Source organism: Hyperolius riggenbachi, chromosome 10, assembly GCF_040937935.1.
Source record: "Hyperolius riggenbachi isolate aHypRig1 chromosome 10, aHypRig1.pri, whole genome shotgun sequence".
Lineage (NCBI taxonomy): Eukaryota > Metazoa > Chordata > Amphibia > Anura > Hyperoliidae > Hyperolius > Hyperolius riggenbachi.
The window spans coordinates 136331868-136349583 of record NC_090655.1 but is presented as its reverse complement, the minus strand read 5'-3'; the positions used below and the strand labels follow the sequence as shown (position 1 = coordinate 136349583).

The window sequence follows — 17716 nt, the reverse complement described above, 5'->3', positions numbered from 1 at the left end:
TATATAATCTAAAGGTGGCCATACACTGGCCCGATTCGCGGCCGTTTCGACAGCAGATTCGATCGAATCTGCTGCCAATCGTTCGCGCTAAACGCACACGCCGATCCGATTTCCTCCCGAAATCGTATCAGTCCGTCGATCGCGCCGTGCGGGAAATTACCCTCGATCGCCCGCGGGTAGGGAGTGCGTCGCTATTCCACGTGAAAGACCAATACAAAGTGGTGTACACGTGAGAAGTGGAGAAAAAAATCATACATGATTCCAAACATTTAAAAAAAAACAAAAAACTGCAAAGTGGGGTGTGCGTAATTATTCAGCCCCCTCCCGCTGGCTCCCGGGCGTCTTCTCCGCATCTTCTCCGCGCTGCACCCGCTCCATCCCGGCGCTTCCTGTCACTGCAGTGACCAGGAAGTTCAAATAGAGGGCGCTCTATTTGAACTTCCTGGTCACGGAGTGACACAGGAAGCGCCAGGATGGAGAGGGTGCAGCGTGGAGAAGAAGCGGAGAAGATGCCCGGGAGCCAGCGACAGGTAATGTATGCGCGGGGGGGGGGGGGGGGACAGGCGGGAGCGGCGGCTCCACAGATTGTGATCGGTTTCAGGCTGAAATCGATTCACAATCTGTTTGCAGTAAAGGCAGCCATACGATCCCTCTCTGATCAGATCCGATCAGATAGGGATCTGTCAGCTGGTCGATCTAATGGCAAATCGACCAGTGTATGGCTACCTTAATCGTCTTTCCTCTGATGGCTTTGTTGGACTCAGGCAGGAATGTGCTACTCTGTTTGTGATAGGATAGAAGCTATACACACCCTCTCCACGCCCCTGCAGGCTCTGTATGAGTCACAGACTGTGCTCCTCTCAGCCGATCACATGCCATGTCTTTTGTTTGTAAATATTGCCTAAAACTGGCAATTACAAGCCAGGATTGCAGCAGGGAGTGGCAGAAATAGCACAGAGGGGCCCAGGAGAACATAATGAATAGAAAGGTATGCTTGTTATTGTAAGAGTTTAGAGTACAGATTCTCTTTAAGTAGCCAGATGTAGCCTCCAGTTGCTAGCATAATAATAATTGCCTAGATAGAAGTGCTTCATAATTGTGTTTTAAATGCTTTTTATACATACCTTTACACTGTGAATTAGCTAACAAATCTTATTCAGATGTTTTTATTTATGATATATTACTTTGTATTTCAAAACATGCTATGAGGTATTAACTGATAAAATACCCAATAAGCTGAAAACCCCTGGGATAGGTGCTATAGTGGTGTATTTCAAGAAGCACTCAGTCAAGATGATACATTACTGGCTTTCCAAACAGGCTTTTTCCGCCAAGCCCGAGCGACGGCCGCGTGCCACTGCACAGCCGTGAGCTGTCCTGCACCGGTGCAGTGTGACCGCACCGTTCACATACTAGAAGGATCGGATCCCACGGTGGACCGGCAACGTGCAGGGAGACTGGGGAAGCCTCTGGAGAATTTAATGTCACATGTTTACGTGCACACCACAGCAGCAGGAACAGCTATACAGAAGTTTTTTTCAATTGGATAAGTTTAGTTCCAAAGTTGACGCTTAGAATTTACTCTAATCATCGTGATCGGTTTGAGAAATTGCGATGTTCAGTTCTGATTTTAGTTAAAAGAATTCTCAGTAGTGTTCCTGTAACTATAACATTTCCTAAAAGGGACAGTGCCAATCATGAAAATCGGACTTGCTTTTAGCTTTAAACATTTCCTTTTCTTTAAGCGCGTTTGTTATTATTATGATCATTCTTTAACTCATTGTGACCACTTTTTCATAATTGCCTGTTTGATAATGTATAATATTTAGGACAAAATGACTTTGTGTATCCATTAATTTACATTAGCAATTTAGATATCGAGCTAAATGGACAAGCGGTTATTTTAACGGCCCCCTTTGGAGTTGAGAAAATTGTGCAAGCGTGACCTTTTCCTGGAATATTCTTTGTTTTTACCTATTTTACGATACTTATGCTGCAGCTAATATTGGTGTTTTATGCTGTCAGTTGTATTATAGATAAATTTGCATTAAATTTAAAGATAGCCGTATATGGTTAGATTGCCATACAGAGAGGGATCAAATACCCCCCTCCCCCATACACAGCACACAGATTTTCCATGAAATCTATTGAACTGCAGCATTGCACTGTTTGATACAGTGCAACACTTTGGGCAATCGGTCTACCGCAACTCCCCTGCCGTGTCCAATCATAATTTTGATAGAATTTTGCTGTGAATTGATCAAAATTATGATTGATGCAGCTTGATGCATCACAAATAACAGATAAAAATTGATGTGCGTATGGCTAGCTTTAGCCAAACAAACCATAGCCAGATGGAGCAAGTGTTCTGTTACAAACGCTGTAAAAACAGTGCAGGAGATTTGGTCGCAGCCAGCTCCACCATAGGCCGAAGTGTTGGACTGGGAGGTGGGAAAGCTGAGGAAATCCACTTGCTGGCCAAAAAGCAGTAATCAGGTGTTGCTGCTCGCAGTAAATATTTGCTGCAGGTTTTCATTGAGAGTGATAACACAGGGTTTCTGCTGCTTGGCCAGCAGGTGGATTTCCTCAGTTTTTACAGTCTGACACTGATGGGCCATAATAGGAATTATGGCTATAGCAGCGCTCAGTGAGTAATAGCTGGCAGCCGAATTACATCTTTCCCCCTCTATCCATGTGCTGCCCGGGGGTGATAGTAATTAACGCCGCCAGGTCTTGTGCAGGAACAGGGTAAGCCATGTATTGGCTTTATCCTGTGCCCAAATATACCAATGGCTGAATAATAGGTACGCATCTGTTGGGCTGTGGACACACTGTGAGCGCTTTCGGAGAGCTTCTGACCCTCAGCGCCTTCTGAGCATTTTTAAGAAACGCTCCCATTGACTTACATTAAAATTGTGGTAAAATTGCAGCAGTGGCGATTTTTCAAAAATTTTTGATTGCATCGATATTACCACAATTTTACCGCAATTTTAATGTAAGTCAATTGGAGCATTTTTAGAAAGCATTTAGGGTCAGAAAAGCTCTCAGAAAACGCTCACAGTGTGTCTACAACCTAGCTTCCTTATCACATACCCATCTAACAACGTGTGTCACCTTGTCCCACTTGATGTCTAGATTCTGGCAGAAATCTGATTGCGAATCATTTGATCTTCACTTGATCATCTGTGCATCCAAAAATGTACCACCACAGCCAGGCATTGATCAATACACTACAGTATCTGAAATCGGTCAGACATTAATCAATGCTGCAGGCAATTGATTGCAAGCACATAAAAAAGGTAATTGAGTCTGCTGGAATAATTGGGTCATGTAACCACATCACTCAAGGCAAATAAATGGAAGTTGGAAAGTATGAAACCTATCAGAATATTGCAAAGGTTCCTGAAATGTTAGGGCTGATTCACATGGGCTTCTGCACGGCTTTTCAGTCTGTCACCTAATCAAACAGATCACATACAGTACTTGTCACACAAAACAATCACCCCAGACAGGTGATAAAAAACCTAGTGCATGTACAGATTAATCCTTGTACGTATGCTAGTTTAGTACATTAGTACTTTGGTCAGCTGCTGGCATTTAATAGCATTGTTTAATGATGTTTATGCAGAGCTTCTGTTTGGTTTCAAGGTGCGTTTCTAGTTTCTTGGGGGGGGGGGGGGGGGGCTCAGCGCACCTCTGATTGGTGGCCATTCGGAGGCGGCCTGGTGATGCGCTGATCCGCCTTTGCGAAGTACATTAGTACAGTGGTCCCTGACCGCATTGGGAGCTAAGTCAGCGTTACCGTAGTTGGTCGATTAGACTGAGCGCTGGCCAAGAGCATTGTTCTCACTGTTCCCGCCAAGCAATATCCCTCATGCAATGGTCCTTCTGTCCTCCTCCCCCTTGCATAGCAACAGAACGCAGCGACAGCCTTGTCACTTGATTGTCCCAATCCCAGCCAAGCGGCTTTAAAGGGAACCTGAACCGAGTAAAATTATTTAAAATAAACACATGATGTACCTGCAAATGCTTACCTCGCCATCAGTTCCTCTTAGAAGCTCAACAGTTTCTTCAAACAGCGATTCCTTACTTTGTCAGAACTGAAATATATCAGTTGCTGTCAGTTATATATTGGTTGCTGTCAGTTATAGCTGAGAGGACAACTGTTGTGCAAGGTAATGTCCGTGTTTCCCTATGCCTCAAGTGGGCGATTTTACAGGTTAACAGTGTGCTGACCAGGGAGCTGTTATGGGGTAATGGCCATTTTCAAAATGGAGGATGGATAATTCCATTGATCAGAGTGGACAAACAGGATGCAGGAGAGGAGAGAGAGTTTGATGAGTAGACTAGACGGGAGGCAAGTATGACATGTGTATGTTTATGGTGACATTTAATTTTCAGTTTAGGTCTGCTTTAAGATCTCCGGACTGCTTTAGTAAATCAGCCCTTCCATATGTGCTAGAAGCATACTGTTATATAGGTTTCAGGCCTCGTTCACATCATTTAGCGCAGATGGCTGTGCGATTGGAACGCAACGCGTCCGATCGCACGCCATCTGCGCTCCTATGCGCTGCGCTGCAGATCCCATTCATTACAATGAATGGGATCTGCGCTGCGATTCCCAAAAATGCGTGCAGCACGTGATAGCGCAATCGTGCTGCCACGCAGCGCATATGATGGGAACGGTAGAAGGGCTGTCTATGCCCTTCTACCGTTCTTGCGTGTCGCACACTATACGCGCTGTCAAAATGCGGACGGCAGCGCGTATAGTCTGAACGAGGCCTAATTATGTGTACACTCTCTAGACCTTTTTACACTTATAAAAATGACACTGCCACTAAAATATAAATGATCTGTGCATCACCTTATAGCAGTTTTTAATAAATAACCATAATTGTTGTGTGTGTTTTTTATGTGCGAGCAGAAAAGTTGATCTGGTGTCAGTAATATGAGTATGCTCAAGTGCACCCATTAATATGTGGCCTGGCACACCTGGGGGAAGATGAGCGCTGATAATAAAGGCAACAAAATTGATTTTTTTTTTTTTGAGTCGCTTTACTGTGTTTTCTGTCTTCCATTACAGAAGCCCTTTTATAATTCTCGGCGCAGTGCCTATTCATTTATCAACAGTATCAATGAACTGTATGAATTCTATTCACAGATCTGTCTTAATCTGTCAAAATAGCTATTTATAGTCAGACAAACGTCTGCTGAAAGGTAGCAGAAACTGTCTTTGTAGAGTTTAGCGGCTATAGCGTAAGAGGTGCATATATTGAAGAAGAAAAAGCACAGTATAATATTGACTTTTGAGTACTTTTTAAAATATATTTAACCTGTTTTATCTGATAAGCAGTAAATGAGTTGTGTGCTTTTATGTATACTTATTGGCTAGTTGCTTTATTGTACTATTAAAGCCATAGTCCACCTTCCCAGATTTTTCATGGCTAGTAAGGATAAACAGGGGAGTGGGCCATTACCAGGGGCGTAGCAATAGGGGTTGCAGAGGTAGCCACCGCATCGGGGCCCTTGGGCCAGAGGGGCCCCGAAGGGCCCTCCCTCAACTACCGTATTAGCTCTCTATTGTTCCTGTGCTCATAATAATCACTTCTATAGATACTTGGAATAGTGGTAATTATTAACAAACTGTTCCCCATCCCCTTCTTGCACCTCTGACACTGTAGTTGCCATTGGCAGGTTTTGGTGCACCATATCAATTGTTATGTATAGAGTGCTTGGGGGGCCCATAGTAAAACTTGCATCGGGGCCCACAGCTCTTTAGCTACGCCACTGGCCATTACTCGCATATCTGATGCAGCCAGTCCAGAGAAATTCCTTTTAAGGCACAGGAGCCATTGCAGAAAGTGGGCAGCTTCCAGGAGAATGAGCATTCTCCAGCGAATTACTAGCTCCTCTTGGCACAAAACAGATAACCTGATCCCACACACCTTCTCCCTTTACTGCTGAGAGTTTACCTCTTTGAGGCCGGCACTGCAGCTTAATTTCTGCAGCATCATCTTCTTCCTGCCCATTGCTTACCTACTTAATCTGTAATAAAGCCCTTTCCTCATCCTCCCCAGTACATCTATAAGGGCAGAGTCAGCCAGAGGCAGACTTGTAGTCTGAAAGGCTTCATTAAGAACAATTCAGTTTTACTGCCCTTTTATTTTGCTAGAGTGTCAGCAAATGCCAGGTATTAGTTGATGTAAACTAGCCTTTAGCTGACCTGTGCCTTATGTCTCGCTAAAAACAGAATAATGTTTAGGCTAAACTTTGGTGGTCGTCTGTGCATTGCTTTAGTGCCTCTGTTAAATCCCTGGTTTAGATATTAGAAACACATCTTTTAAAGTCCAATTAGGCCAAACATTTAAGAAGGCAATTAAATCCAAATTGGGAACAAAGGCAATCTTTAATAGCAATCAGATTGGTAATGGAATATAAACTGTGGTGGTCAAAATACATCTGCCATGGGCTAAATATGACTTCCAAACTGTATTGCCACCTTACTCCTATATTACCATTTAGTTGATCAATTGGGAAGTTGCTCAAAGCGGTCAGTATTCCAATTGGTCAGCCGGCCTGGGAATCTGACCTTGTGTACCATCCACAAATTTCAAGGTGAACGTTACTATTCCTTAGAGAGTTTTCCTCTTAACTTCCTGCTCTATTGGTAGGACAGAAAGTAGGGGTAAATAGCCCAACGGGAGACCCAGACAGTAGAATCCTAAAACATTGGAAAATCCAAGGAGCTGAGTTTGCAAGGTTTAAAAAAAATGTACAACTGTGAGGTTTTTTTTTGTAATTATTGTCAATGATGTTGGCATGTAAAGAATTATTTCTGGCTCCTACATTGGCAAGACTGGCTTCTGGATTCCATATCAATCTGTCTAAAGATGTATAAATAGTAGACTTAAATTGAACCATAGTAGTCGTAGGCAAAAGTTTATGTACATTACATATTGCCTGTCCCTGTGTATATAATAGTATATATTGCCGGTCCTTGGTAATGGCCTCTTTAGCTCTCAGCATTGCTGCATAGGCTTCTAATGTAACGTCCCAGTCCATCCTTCACCTCTTCTATCTCTCAGACAATACATGCCACACAGTGTAGATCCCATCAATCCTATCTCTACGGTGATCATTTACAATCTATCACCTGAAGCGATCACAAAAATCTGTTTCATAGCAAAAGAGATCAATAAGTCTGTATTATGACAAAACACAGGTTCAGATTCTCTTTTCCAAAACAAAATAAAATGTAAATGGTGCTTCACTCAGGGCCGGTTTAAGCAACAATGGGGCCCCAGGGCAAAATAAACCTGGGGGGCCCTCTCAACATATACCCTGGAACAAAAATCTGCATTAGGGGACCTTTTTTGCAGCTGGTATAGTCAGGGTGTGAAGTCCCAATCGGTCGGAGCTCCACATTCTGGCTATCCCAGCCTGCATGGGGGACAAGGGGTTAAAAAGTTTCAGGAGTGGGGACCCCTCATAATTTTTTTTTTTTTTTTTAATTCCCACACTCTAAACATAAAAAAAAATTGGGAGAATAGGAAAAAATGCCAGGGATCTTCATACAGCCATATTGCGGCTGTATAGCGATCCCTGGCCAAAGCGCTGCGGCTGCGTATAGACCCCCTGGAAACCCCGTCAGGAAATGTATTGCGCTTTCGTTTGATGCATGTAAAATTACACTACTGTTAGGTTTGCTACTAAAAGTGACATTTACCGTATTTAAAAGTATACTTTTTTCCTTCGAAACTTTAAAATCGATTTTCTCAAAAACTATAAGGTCTTTTTGAAAAATTGTTTTTTCCTCTTATTCCTAATGATCTCCTTAACATATCCTGCAAATTTAGGGTTTCTAGCATTTAAGGTGGAATTGCTATTAACCATTAAAGTCGGCAGGTTTTTAAATGTGTATTTTTTTCCTTTGAAACTTTAAAATCGATTTTCTCAAAAACTATAAGGCCGATTTGAATTTTTTTTTCCTCTTGTAGCCACTGGGGGCCCCTACAAGCTGTGGGGCCCTGGGGCAGCTGCCTCCTTTGCCTTAATGGTAGCGCCGGCCCTGGCTTCACTGTAAACCGTACAGAATTAGGTGGATGTCCTCTGAGCATCCATTGTAGCCGGGGAAATAGTTCCAAACAGACAGTAGTTTTTAAATGTAAATGATTCCTATATTTTGCGTAATTTACAGGAAATGTGCAGGCCTCCCTGTCTATTGTGGTTTGATTGTGAAGGGATGTGCTGTCATATACAGAACTAACACTGGGATATCAGCCAGGTTACCCTCACTACAAGCTCAGCGCTGTCACTTCACTACGTCTCCTCATGATTTAATAGTGCTTTAATAGCTTTCCCATTAACTACTGGATCATTTTTTCTCATAAATAAATACTTTTTAAAGTGTTTTCCGTATTTGCTGGCTCTGCAAAGAACTAGATGAGATTAAGTGGTTGATTCTCCTTTTAAAGGGAGACTCCTCTTAGTTCATCAGGTTACACCAGCCTTTCAATACCTAAATGGAGTTTTCCCTTTTGTTATGTGGACTCTGGAAGCAATATTACTTACATAAATATCCATGATCATTTCATTGGGCTTGAGTGAAGGTAATGAACAGGCTTTAGATATCTGTCTCCTGGAACAGCAGCAATATTGTTCAGCACCTCCCACTTATTGCCCCTCCCCTTTCCATAGAACAGACTAGTTGTTCAGTTGGAGCCGAGTAGTTGGTGTCTATAGTTATTGTTCCTAAAACTGTCATCCGGAACATTCACCAACAAATGTTGCAGGAGACCATTATTGGGCATCTATATGAGCCTTGACAGAAGCTTGATTTTATAGGCCTACTAACAAGTTTTAGGGCTTGTTTCCACTGTTGCGACGCGATTTCGGCCGCATTCCGACGCTTGTAAAAACGCATGCGGATGCGTTTCCACATGCGTTTTTACCCGCGATTTCGCCTGCGATTTCGCATGGCAGGGTGCCATGCGAAATTAACCATGACACTGCCAGGGCTAAATAAAATTGAAAAAGGTGCGAAATCGCACGCGGAATCGCGGGTAAAAACGCATGTAGCAAACGCATGCGTTTTTACTATTAAATACATTAGCGGCGATTCGCACGGATTCCCGACGCAGGCGAAATCGTTGGCTCTTTTGTGCGTTTTTTTCACGCTGAAAAAAACGCACCTCAACAACGCTACAGTGGAAACAGGCCCATCCACTTGTATTACATGTGCGGATCTGCATGCGTTGGACGCATGCAGATTCGCGATAGTGGAAACGAGCCCTCAAGCCTCGTTCACATTCCCCATTACTGCCGCAGTGCCACCTGCAGGGACAGAGACTTAATTCCTTGAGGGGCATTTTGGGGCTGATTGGGAGTTTCTTCTTCTGCACAGAGCAGTCAACTGACTGGCTGGTGACCACTCCAAACTCCTACCTGGCTTTAGGGGGAGGAGTTTGGGCAGGTTATAAACTGCTGTTTATGGAATCTAAAGTGAAGTCGCAGTGAAAATAATTTAATTTTAAAAAAAAAATGCTTCATTTTTACAATAATTACATATAAATAATTTAGTCAGTGTTTGCCCAATGTAAAATCTTTCCTCTCACTGATTTACATTCTGACATTTATCACATGGTGACATTTTTACTGCTGGCAGGTGATGTCAGTGGAAGGAGATGTTGCTTGCTTTTTGGGCAGTTGGAAACAGCAGTTTTTTCCCACAATGCAACAAGGCTCCGACAGTGTGATGTCAGAACCATGGTCCTGACTTCATACTGTGGGGAGGGGTTTCACCACCAGATTAGCCATACAGAGAAAAGATTTCTAATGGGAAAGGGGTTTATCAACTACTGATTGGGATGAAGTTAAATTCTTGGTTACGATTTCTCTTTAAGTTTCATACATGCCTATATAGCGAGACGGCTCTGGATACCATAGAGCCTTCCTGGTCCTTGCTCTGTCCCGTCGTTCCTGGGCCTTCCTCAGTTGAAGTAATTGAACGTGCTAGGTTGAATAGCTTTTCAGGACTCCTTGGGCAGCCTTCAGAACTACTCGCGTCCACAAGTAGTTATGAAGACGAGCGCATCCATAATGCCCACGCACAAGTCTGCTTGTGCTCGTCTTGGGGATGGGATTAGTTACGAAGGCTGCCAGAGGAATGCCAAAGACCTAAGTGAACGCATTGCTTAAACAGGGGATAGCGTTGGAGCGCTGGGACTGAACAAGGATTGAGAAGGAATTAATGCATTCAAAGCCTTACCTTTACATGGGTGTGTATGAAACATGAATTTCTCACAATTCAGAGTCGCTTTAAAGCGGACCTGAATTCAGGACTTCCCCTCTGCTCTAAAAGATAAACAAAATAATAACCTAAACATTTCTTTGTTACAGCTGATATAAATCCTGCAATTAATCTGCAGTGTGTCTACTTCCTGCTTTCATGGAAGCAGATATATTGTTAACATCCTGTGTTTACCAATTATCTGCACTGCAGTGGCAGCCAGCTGACTCAGCTGAGATCCAGTTACAACTTGTAATTAATCACAGATGAGGGGGAATTAGGCTAAACTCTCTAAATACATGCAATGTACTGTATGTACAGTACATATAATTTAGTAATATCCAGTGTTCTCCCCAAATTTTTTTTCCAGCCAGGTGGCTGGGTGGGGCACGTCGGGGGAATGCAGGGGCGGTGCTTCTCTGTGTAACTTTGCTTACAGCATAGGAGGAGGATCCGATGACAGCTGGGTGTTCACCAAAATTAGCCGGGTGCTCAGCCTGGGGAGAACACTGAATATCTGTCCTGTGCAAGAGTTCAGGTCTACTTTAAAGTGTACCAGAGCTGAAAATGAAAAAGATTTTATACATACCTGGGGCTTCCTCCAGTCCCATCCGCCTGGATCGTACCCACGCCGCCGTCCTCTGCTGCCCGCAGCTTCAGGAACCGGGTCCCATCACTGACGTCAGTCAGACTCAGTCTGGCGTAAGAGAATTGCACTGTATTGATATCTCTCCAGCAGCCGTTGGTGAGATACGTAGAGGGCGCACTTCTCCTGCGTAGGCTGACTCCGATGACGTCAGTGACGGGACCCGGTTCTCGTAGCTGCGGGCAGCAGAGTATGGCGGCGTGGGAATGATCCAGGCGGATGGGGCTGGAGAAAGCCCCAAGTATGTATACAATCTTTTTCATCTTTCATCTCTGAGTCCCTTTAAGTGCAGCTAAGCAGTATCAGACTAATATTACCACAGGAAGTCAGTATTGCAAAGCTAGGTAGGTTAAAATAAGAATACTGAATTCAGTTAATGATAAAGAAAATATGGGTTATGTGAAATGCACAAAACGTGTGTTGTAAATGACGATGTATTCCACACAATATTCTTATAAAAACATGAGCCTAAACTAGGGCTTCAAAACTGTCACCTGGCAGGACAGAACTATGGCAGCTACCATGTTGTATTTGTTTTCAAAGAGACAAGATAAATGACTACATGGTAAAATGAGGAGAAAGAAGAGAGCCTTTGGAATTGCACCTTTAAAAACAGGTTGGCAAATACTGTCAGCTACTATGTTTCTTTCCTTGCCTGGTACTCAGTTACATAAAACATTTGTTTAACTATATTAGATATTGTATTGAGAGTAATTATTTACCAGGCCCTGCATTTCCTGTTAGACGCTGCAGTGCTGAACGTCAGCAGAGTGGCTATACGTGCGGATGATATGGCTTGCCTCTTTGATGGTCATATCCTGTGTCCTTATGTATAAGTAGAGCAATGCTCTTGGTACTTATAATTGCATTGTGTGTCGCAGGTCTTGCCAGTGAAAGGGGTTCTCTAATATAGTATAATTGGATTTTGAGACTCTGTTGCTGATGTAGATCTCCAGATGCTTCTATGATTTGCTTGGGGTTTTCAGAGTCTCAGCTGCCAGTGTTTCTGTATTTGTTTATGTCTCTATTGATGCTATATGCAGATTATAGGAGTAAACTCAATATTCAAATCTTTGTCAGCAGAGGCAAACACACACAAAATAGATAACCTGGATTAGTAGAGGGGATTTGCTGAGTGACAGCTTGCAAGTCATGTGGCTTTGAAGCCTTCGGTGCAGAGATAAACATGGAAGATACAGTTCATAACATCAGAACATTATTCATTCTTTTTTCCCTGTGATGTAATTTAAATCCCCCTATACATTCCTAGTAGTTTGGATCACCCTAAGCTGATTGGTTACTCTGTTGTACTCGTCCAAGTCCTATTTCATACAGCTTTATCAATCCCTGCCATGTACTGATGAGGACCAAAAGTCCGAAACAGGCTGTCTACATGTGGGTTTGATAAGGCTGTGTAAAACTTAAAGCTATAAGCTTGCTTTACACCAGCGGTTCTGGATGCTTGCTTGGCTTAACAAGGGCGAAAAGGGATAATTTGCATATTCAGTAGAGTATTGTGGGTAACCACAAATGTTAACTTATAACTGAATTATTGCAAATTTCCTTCTGTTTTAAGAAGGCAATTACACCAAGCTTTGCTTTTTTAGTAGGAGGACTTTTTGGTTCCTTTTATCCCCCTATACATTCCTAGTAGTTTGGATCACCCTAAGCTGCTTGGTTACTCTGATGTAATTTAAAGACCTGGTCCTCCACCAAGTGAGCATTAAGAAACTTATAGATTAGCTAATATCCAATCACCTCATCAGGAGCCCAGTCACTAATACTTCCTGCATCACAGGCCTCAGTGCTGTAGGCTTCAATCTTCTCAGTCTGTGTCCACACCATAGTAGTCTGAAGAGCAGGATGATGTAATCCAGGCAGCTGTAGCCTTATCTATTCCAGCTTGGTTGCATACATAGTTTGTTTCAGTGGCAGAATCCAAGTGGCATGAGGAGATAAATATTTGCGATTATAGTACCAGTTCTAATATACAGTATGCATGGTTCCCCTTTTTAATTGCAGGGGTTATAAACCAGTCCTTATTTTTTGCAGCAGGAGCTTTCCTGAAAACTAATTAGAGGCCACAAATCTTCTGTGTGGCTATGCAAACTCTACTGATAGTAGGACAGTAATGCAAACTTCAGTAGGTTTTTATTCCTCCATGTGGGAGCTGACAGCAGCCATGTCACTATGAGATTATATGTGACTAGTCTACCTAAGCCCGTTTAAAAACGGGCTCTAGGTAGTGATTTAACCGCTCCACCGCCGCCAGTCAGTGTGTGTGCCCGCCGTGTGCACATGGCCACCCTGCTCCCTGGCCTCACCTCCCATCCCAACGGCTTTCTGTACTGTGCACATGCGCAGTGCAAAAAAGCTTCGGACGGACAGACAGGGAAAGACGATGACGCAGGCACAGTTAGGTTTTATTGTATAGGATTCAGGCCCAGGTTTTCAACACTTAAAATTTAAAAATATGGGACTCCAGGAAAGCTTTTGCTTAGCGTTGGTTCTACAGGTACAATTATTTAGAGAAAGTGAGCAGGCAGCAGGAGGTTGCAGAGAGGGACAAGGCCTTTGATGAACTGGCACACCATTTTCCTTTTTATATTCTGCTGCTTATTTTATTTTTAAATATTTTGCTGCATACTTTTAAAAGTTGTTTTGAATGTCTATAAAGGCTTTAAAGTACCCTAGAACTGGGGAAAAAAAATGACTGAAGTCCATGGTGGGTTGATAAACATTTTAGGCCTCGATTCATAAAGCATTACCTCATGCGGTAATGCTGAAAACAGCAGACTTTACCGACCACTTAGCAAAATGTCAATTCATAAAGGCTGTTACCGCATGAAAAGCTGACATTACCGACCAGGGAGATAAATTACCGACTTGGCTGTAGTTACCGACAACACATGTCAGTAAATTGTCAGCAAATGTCAATTCATAAAGCCTTCAACAAGCGGTAAGCCTGGCGGTAGTTACTGACACCTCTGGTCAGGTTTTAACAGGTTACCTGACAGCTCTGATGAATGCAAAAGTGCAGAGAGCCGAAGTCTGTCTGAGTCATCAGTGGAGAGAGCCAGAGAGCCCTCTGTGTGAATCATTTGAGAAGGCAGGGAAAGACTGAGTGACTCATCTGTCTGAGTCATCAGTGGAGAGAGCCAGAGAGCCTTCTGTGTGAGTCATTTCTGCAGGGCAAAGAGAGAATCGAGACACTCCTCTACTCTACCGCTCAATGGGCTGCGGTAATTTACCGACCTCCAAGGACAGCTGGGGAAATCTTTATGAATTAGCACACAGACCGGGAAAATACCGAGTGCGGTATTTTCCCGACAAGATTTTTTTATCGCACTGCTGTTTATGAATCGAGGCCTTAGTGTCTCCAACAAAATCCTCCAGTCGAATATGGTGGCATGTGAATCGGACCTTTGCCGACACAAGTTCCAGACTGTGCGAGCACAGAAAAAGCTGCAAGGACTGGGATCAGAGATGGGGAGACCCCAAGGACAACAAGCAGTGCCCAGACACTTCTAAAAAGGCAATTTAGCCCACCATGGGCTTCATTTAATAGACTACTCCAGTTCAGGGGCCCTTTAAGTCTTGTGGAGCCTGCAAGGAGCTTGTCTGATATTGTTCTGTGAGAGGGCAGCTATTTCATCTGAAGCTATGGATACAATTAAAGGGCAACTGAAGTGAGAAGAATATGGAGGCTGCCATTTTTATTTCCTCTTAAACTATACTAGTTGCCTGGCAGCCCTGCTGACCTATTTGGCTGCAGTGGTGACTGAATCACACCAGAAACAAGCATGCGGCTAATCTTGTCAGATCTGACAATATCAGAAACACCTGATCTGCTACATGCTTGTTCAGGGGCTATGGCTAAAAGTATTATAGACAGAGGATCAGCAGGATAGCCAGGCAACTGGTATTGCTTAAAGGGAAATAAATATGGCAGCCTCCTTAGCCCTGTCTCTTCAGTTGTCCTGTAAGATTTCCCTTGCCCAAATCAATTGCTTGTCATAATTTTACCTCCCTTCTGGTGATATTTTGGAATGGATCACTCTCACCTGGAATCTTTCAAAGGCTAAGAACAGGGTGCCCCCTTCCAAGCTTCATGGGGCGGTACAGCATGCCTTTACAGTACTCATCTGTAAGCTGCTACTCCACTAAATGCCCTAAAGTTTGTTTTGATTGACACAAGCATGTATGTGGCTTTACCCAGGTCCTGCTATATCTGAAAACTAATAACATTTAATTTCATAACTAATGCAAGAGACTTCACAACTACTGAATTTTTTCTTAGTATAGGATAATTTAAAAACCTGCATAAGTATTCTTTCAGTTCAAAACTACTTACCTTCTTCAGGTGGAAGTTTTTCCTGTCAGAGCATATTCTTTTTAAAATTTCCTACCAGGTACCGTATGTAGTAGAAAGCCCCTTATCAGGCTGTCTGGTGTGGTGCCTGGAGGCTGTCTGGTGTGGTGCTTGAGGACAGGGCTGCTCATAGTTTCTTATTTGTGCCCTTCAGTCTGTTCATTCAGGCTATTGTGTTATGAGTGTGCATTGTCACTAATGAGAGGCATTCTGTTTACATGATACAGACCCCAGAGCACCCTGGGTAAACAAAGCACAGACTTATGACATGCAATGTGACTCTTCACCTCCATTGCTAGCCTGCTTTTGCAAAATGTGCAAGCCAACACCCCGCCATGAACTTGCCTTTTACTAGAATCTTGTCTATAGGTACCCACACATCTAGCGATGATGGGCAGATTCGATCAAGAGACAAATCTCTCTCTAATCGAATCTGATTATAGAGAGATCTATCGGCTGCCCATACACTGCAGGCCGATTCCCGATCGATGGAATGCTGAAATTCCTGATCAGTTTCATGCTGAAGTTGATCAGAAATCGGCCTTGTGACGCAGCATCCAACCGCCTTGCCGACCCAATGCTGTCCGCCCTAATGTTTAATGTCAACCCTCCTCCTCGGTGCCCACTGCAAGCTATACATTACCTGTCCATACATTATCTGACGTGACATGCGCGCCCATACTAGGCAACCAGCAGAGAGGTAATGTATAGCTTGCACTGGGCACCAGGAGGGGGCATTAAACATTAGGACAGACAGTGCTGGGGATTTCATTGCGTTCGTTGCTTGTCCCCATATCGCTCTCCATTACCGCCGCGCACCCGATCGAGCAAGTCTGCACTATATCTTGCAACATGTCTGATCGATTAATGTGACCAATGTCGGCCCGAAATTGATCGCATTGTCAGTCGGGCATGCACTTAATGGCACCCGTTTTTCATCCGATTATAATAATCGAATCGAATGGTCGATTGGCCGCCAAGTCGCCTGATGTATGGCCACCTTAAAACTTCCCACTTGCAAAGAAAACATGCCAGCTCGGTATGCGTTTTTTGCAGCGCAGCAAAATGTAGCATACGGATGAAATGTTAAAAATGGCTAGTGTGCCCACCTGCTATTAATGGGTCCATTCAGTACGTTGTGTTAAGCGCAATGCAGAGTCCCGACCGGCAGAGTTTTTCCGGATACTGGATGCGTTTCCCATATTGACCTATGGTGGAAACACATCTGCTCTGGAAGTGAACTGGACAAGAAAACTAAATTTTGAAGCAAATACTGAATTGTCCACTCGGATCCTAATGGGGTCCGTTTTGCTGCATCGCAAGTGGGAACTGAGCCTAATATCTATTAATGCAGAGTGGTACACGAGGTAAACAATATCTGTAAGATATTGTTTATACCTGATATTTCCCATATCATACTGTATGTCTCTAAATGTATGATGACCCTGATTTCTGTATGTACGGTAGCATCACACTAGGTTAGCAAGTTACCGATAAATATTTCTAGCTGAACCTCATTGTATTATTTTCACTTTTTTTTTCTTTTTAATATAGTGCATGTAGCTAATTACCTAAATGTTGAAATGGTTGTAATAAACACTGCACATCCTAAGAGCCAGAAAGAGTCACACTAAATTAAAGGCGCCTCAGCTGAGCGTAACCCCACCGCCTCCTAAATTGTGGTGACTGGCCATGAACTCCGCTTTAATTTGTCTACACCTGGTGTATCATAAAAGATGACTGGTACAGTAATGGACATTTCATTCACAAATCATTATCTAATCCCATCTAATCCCTGGCTGATGGCTTCAGAGTGCGGACACGGATGACAGATGACTCCTCCACTCAATTGCCTTGCGTGAACATAAGGTGATCTTTACAGACGTTTGACATTAACACAAAAACCAGCAGCTCAGGTTCTTCAATGCAATTTCCTAGATTCATTTGGAATCCGCCATGGTTATATCTCATTACTATTGAGTTGTTACATTGAGTGTCTATCGCTGTTAGAGGTTGTGTTTGCGTTGTTTTGTTTTTTTTTTCAATATGGATTTACCTTCATGTTGCAGCATATTGACCTTTCTTTTCTTTTTTTTTCTTGTAGGTAAGTGACCTTTCTTGTTCATTCCTTATGGCCGATTCACTGAAAACTGCCAAAGCCAGGAACTTGTCATGTGTGAAATGTTCCTTCCGAAAACGTCATGCAGAGGTAGAAATGATGATGCTGTCACGGATCAGCAGTTCTCAGACATATGTATGTGTAATGTGCTTCGGTGAAAGTAGTGGATTCTTCTGCACAGATTTACCCAAATTTGTAGGTTTATGTGTCGTTGAATATGTGTTCTTTAAGGATACAGCTAAAAGGGATACAGATAACATGATTTAATGATCATTTTATGTTGTAAATAAG

At 43.1% G+C, this 17716-nt stretch overlaps 1 protein-coding gene across 3 annotated transcripts in view; it reads left to right on the top strand.

The window, feature by feature from the left end:
- The window catches only part of UNC5B (unc-5 netrin receptor B), a 267170-nt gene that overhangs the window by 77964 nt on the left and 171490 nt on the right, over positions 1-17716 (top strand). Inside the window, exon 1 of one of the 3 annotated variants that reach the window (XM_068258273.1) lies at positions 17421-17515. The exons of the other annotated variants lie outside the window; for them this stretch is intronic. Within the exon in view, the coding sequence (XP_068114374.1) occupies positions 17479-17515 (37 nt within the window). The 5' untranslated portion in view covers positions 17421-17478. Of the gene's footprint in view, positions 1-17420; positions 17516-17716 lie in introns of those variants that run through there. 3 annotated transcript variants of the gene reach the window in all.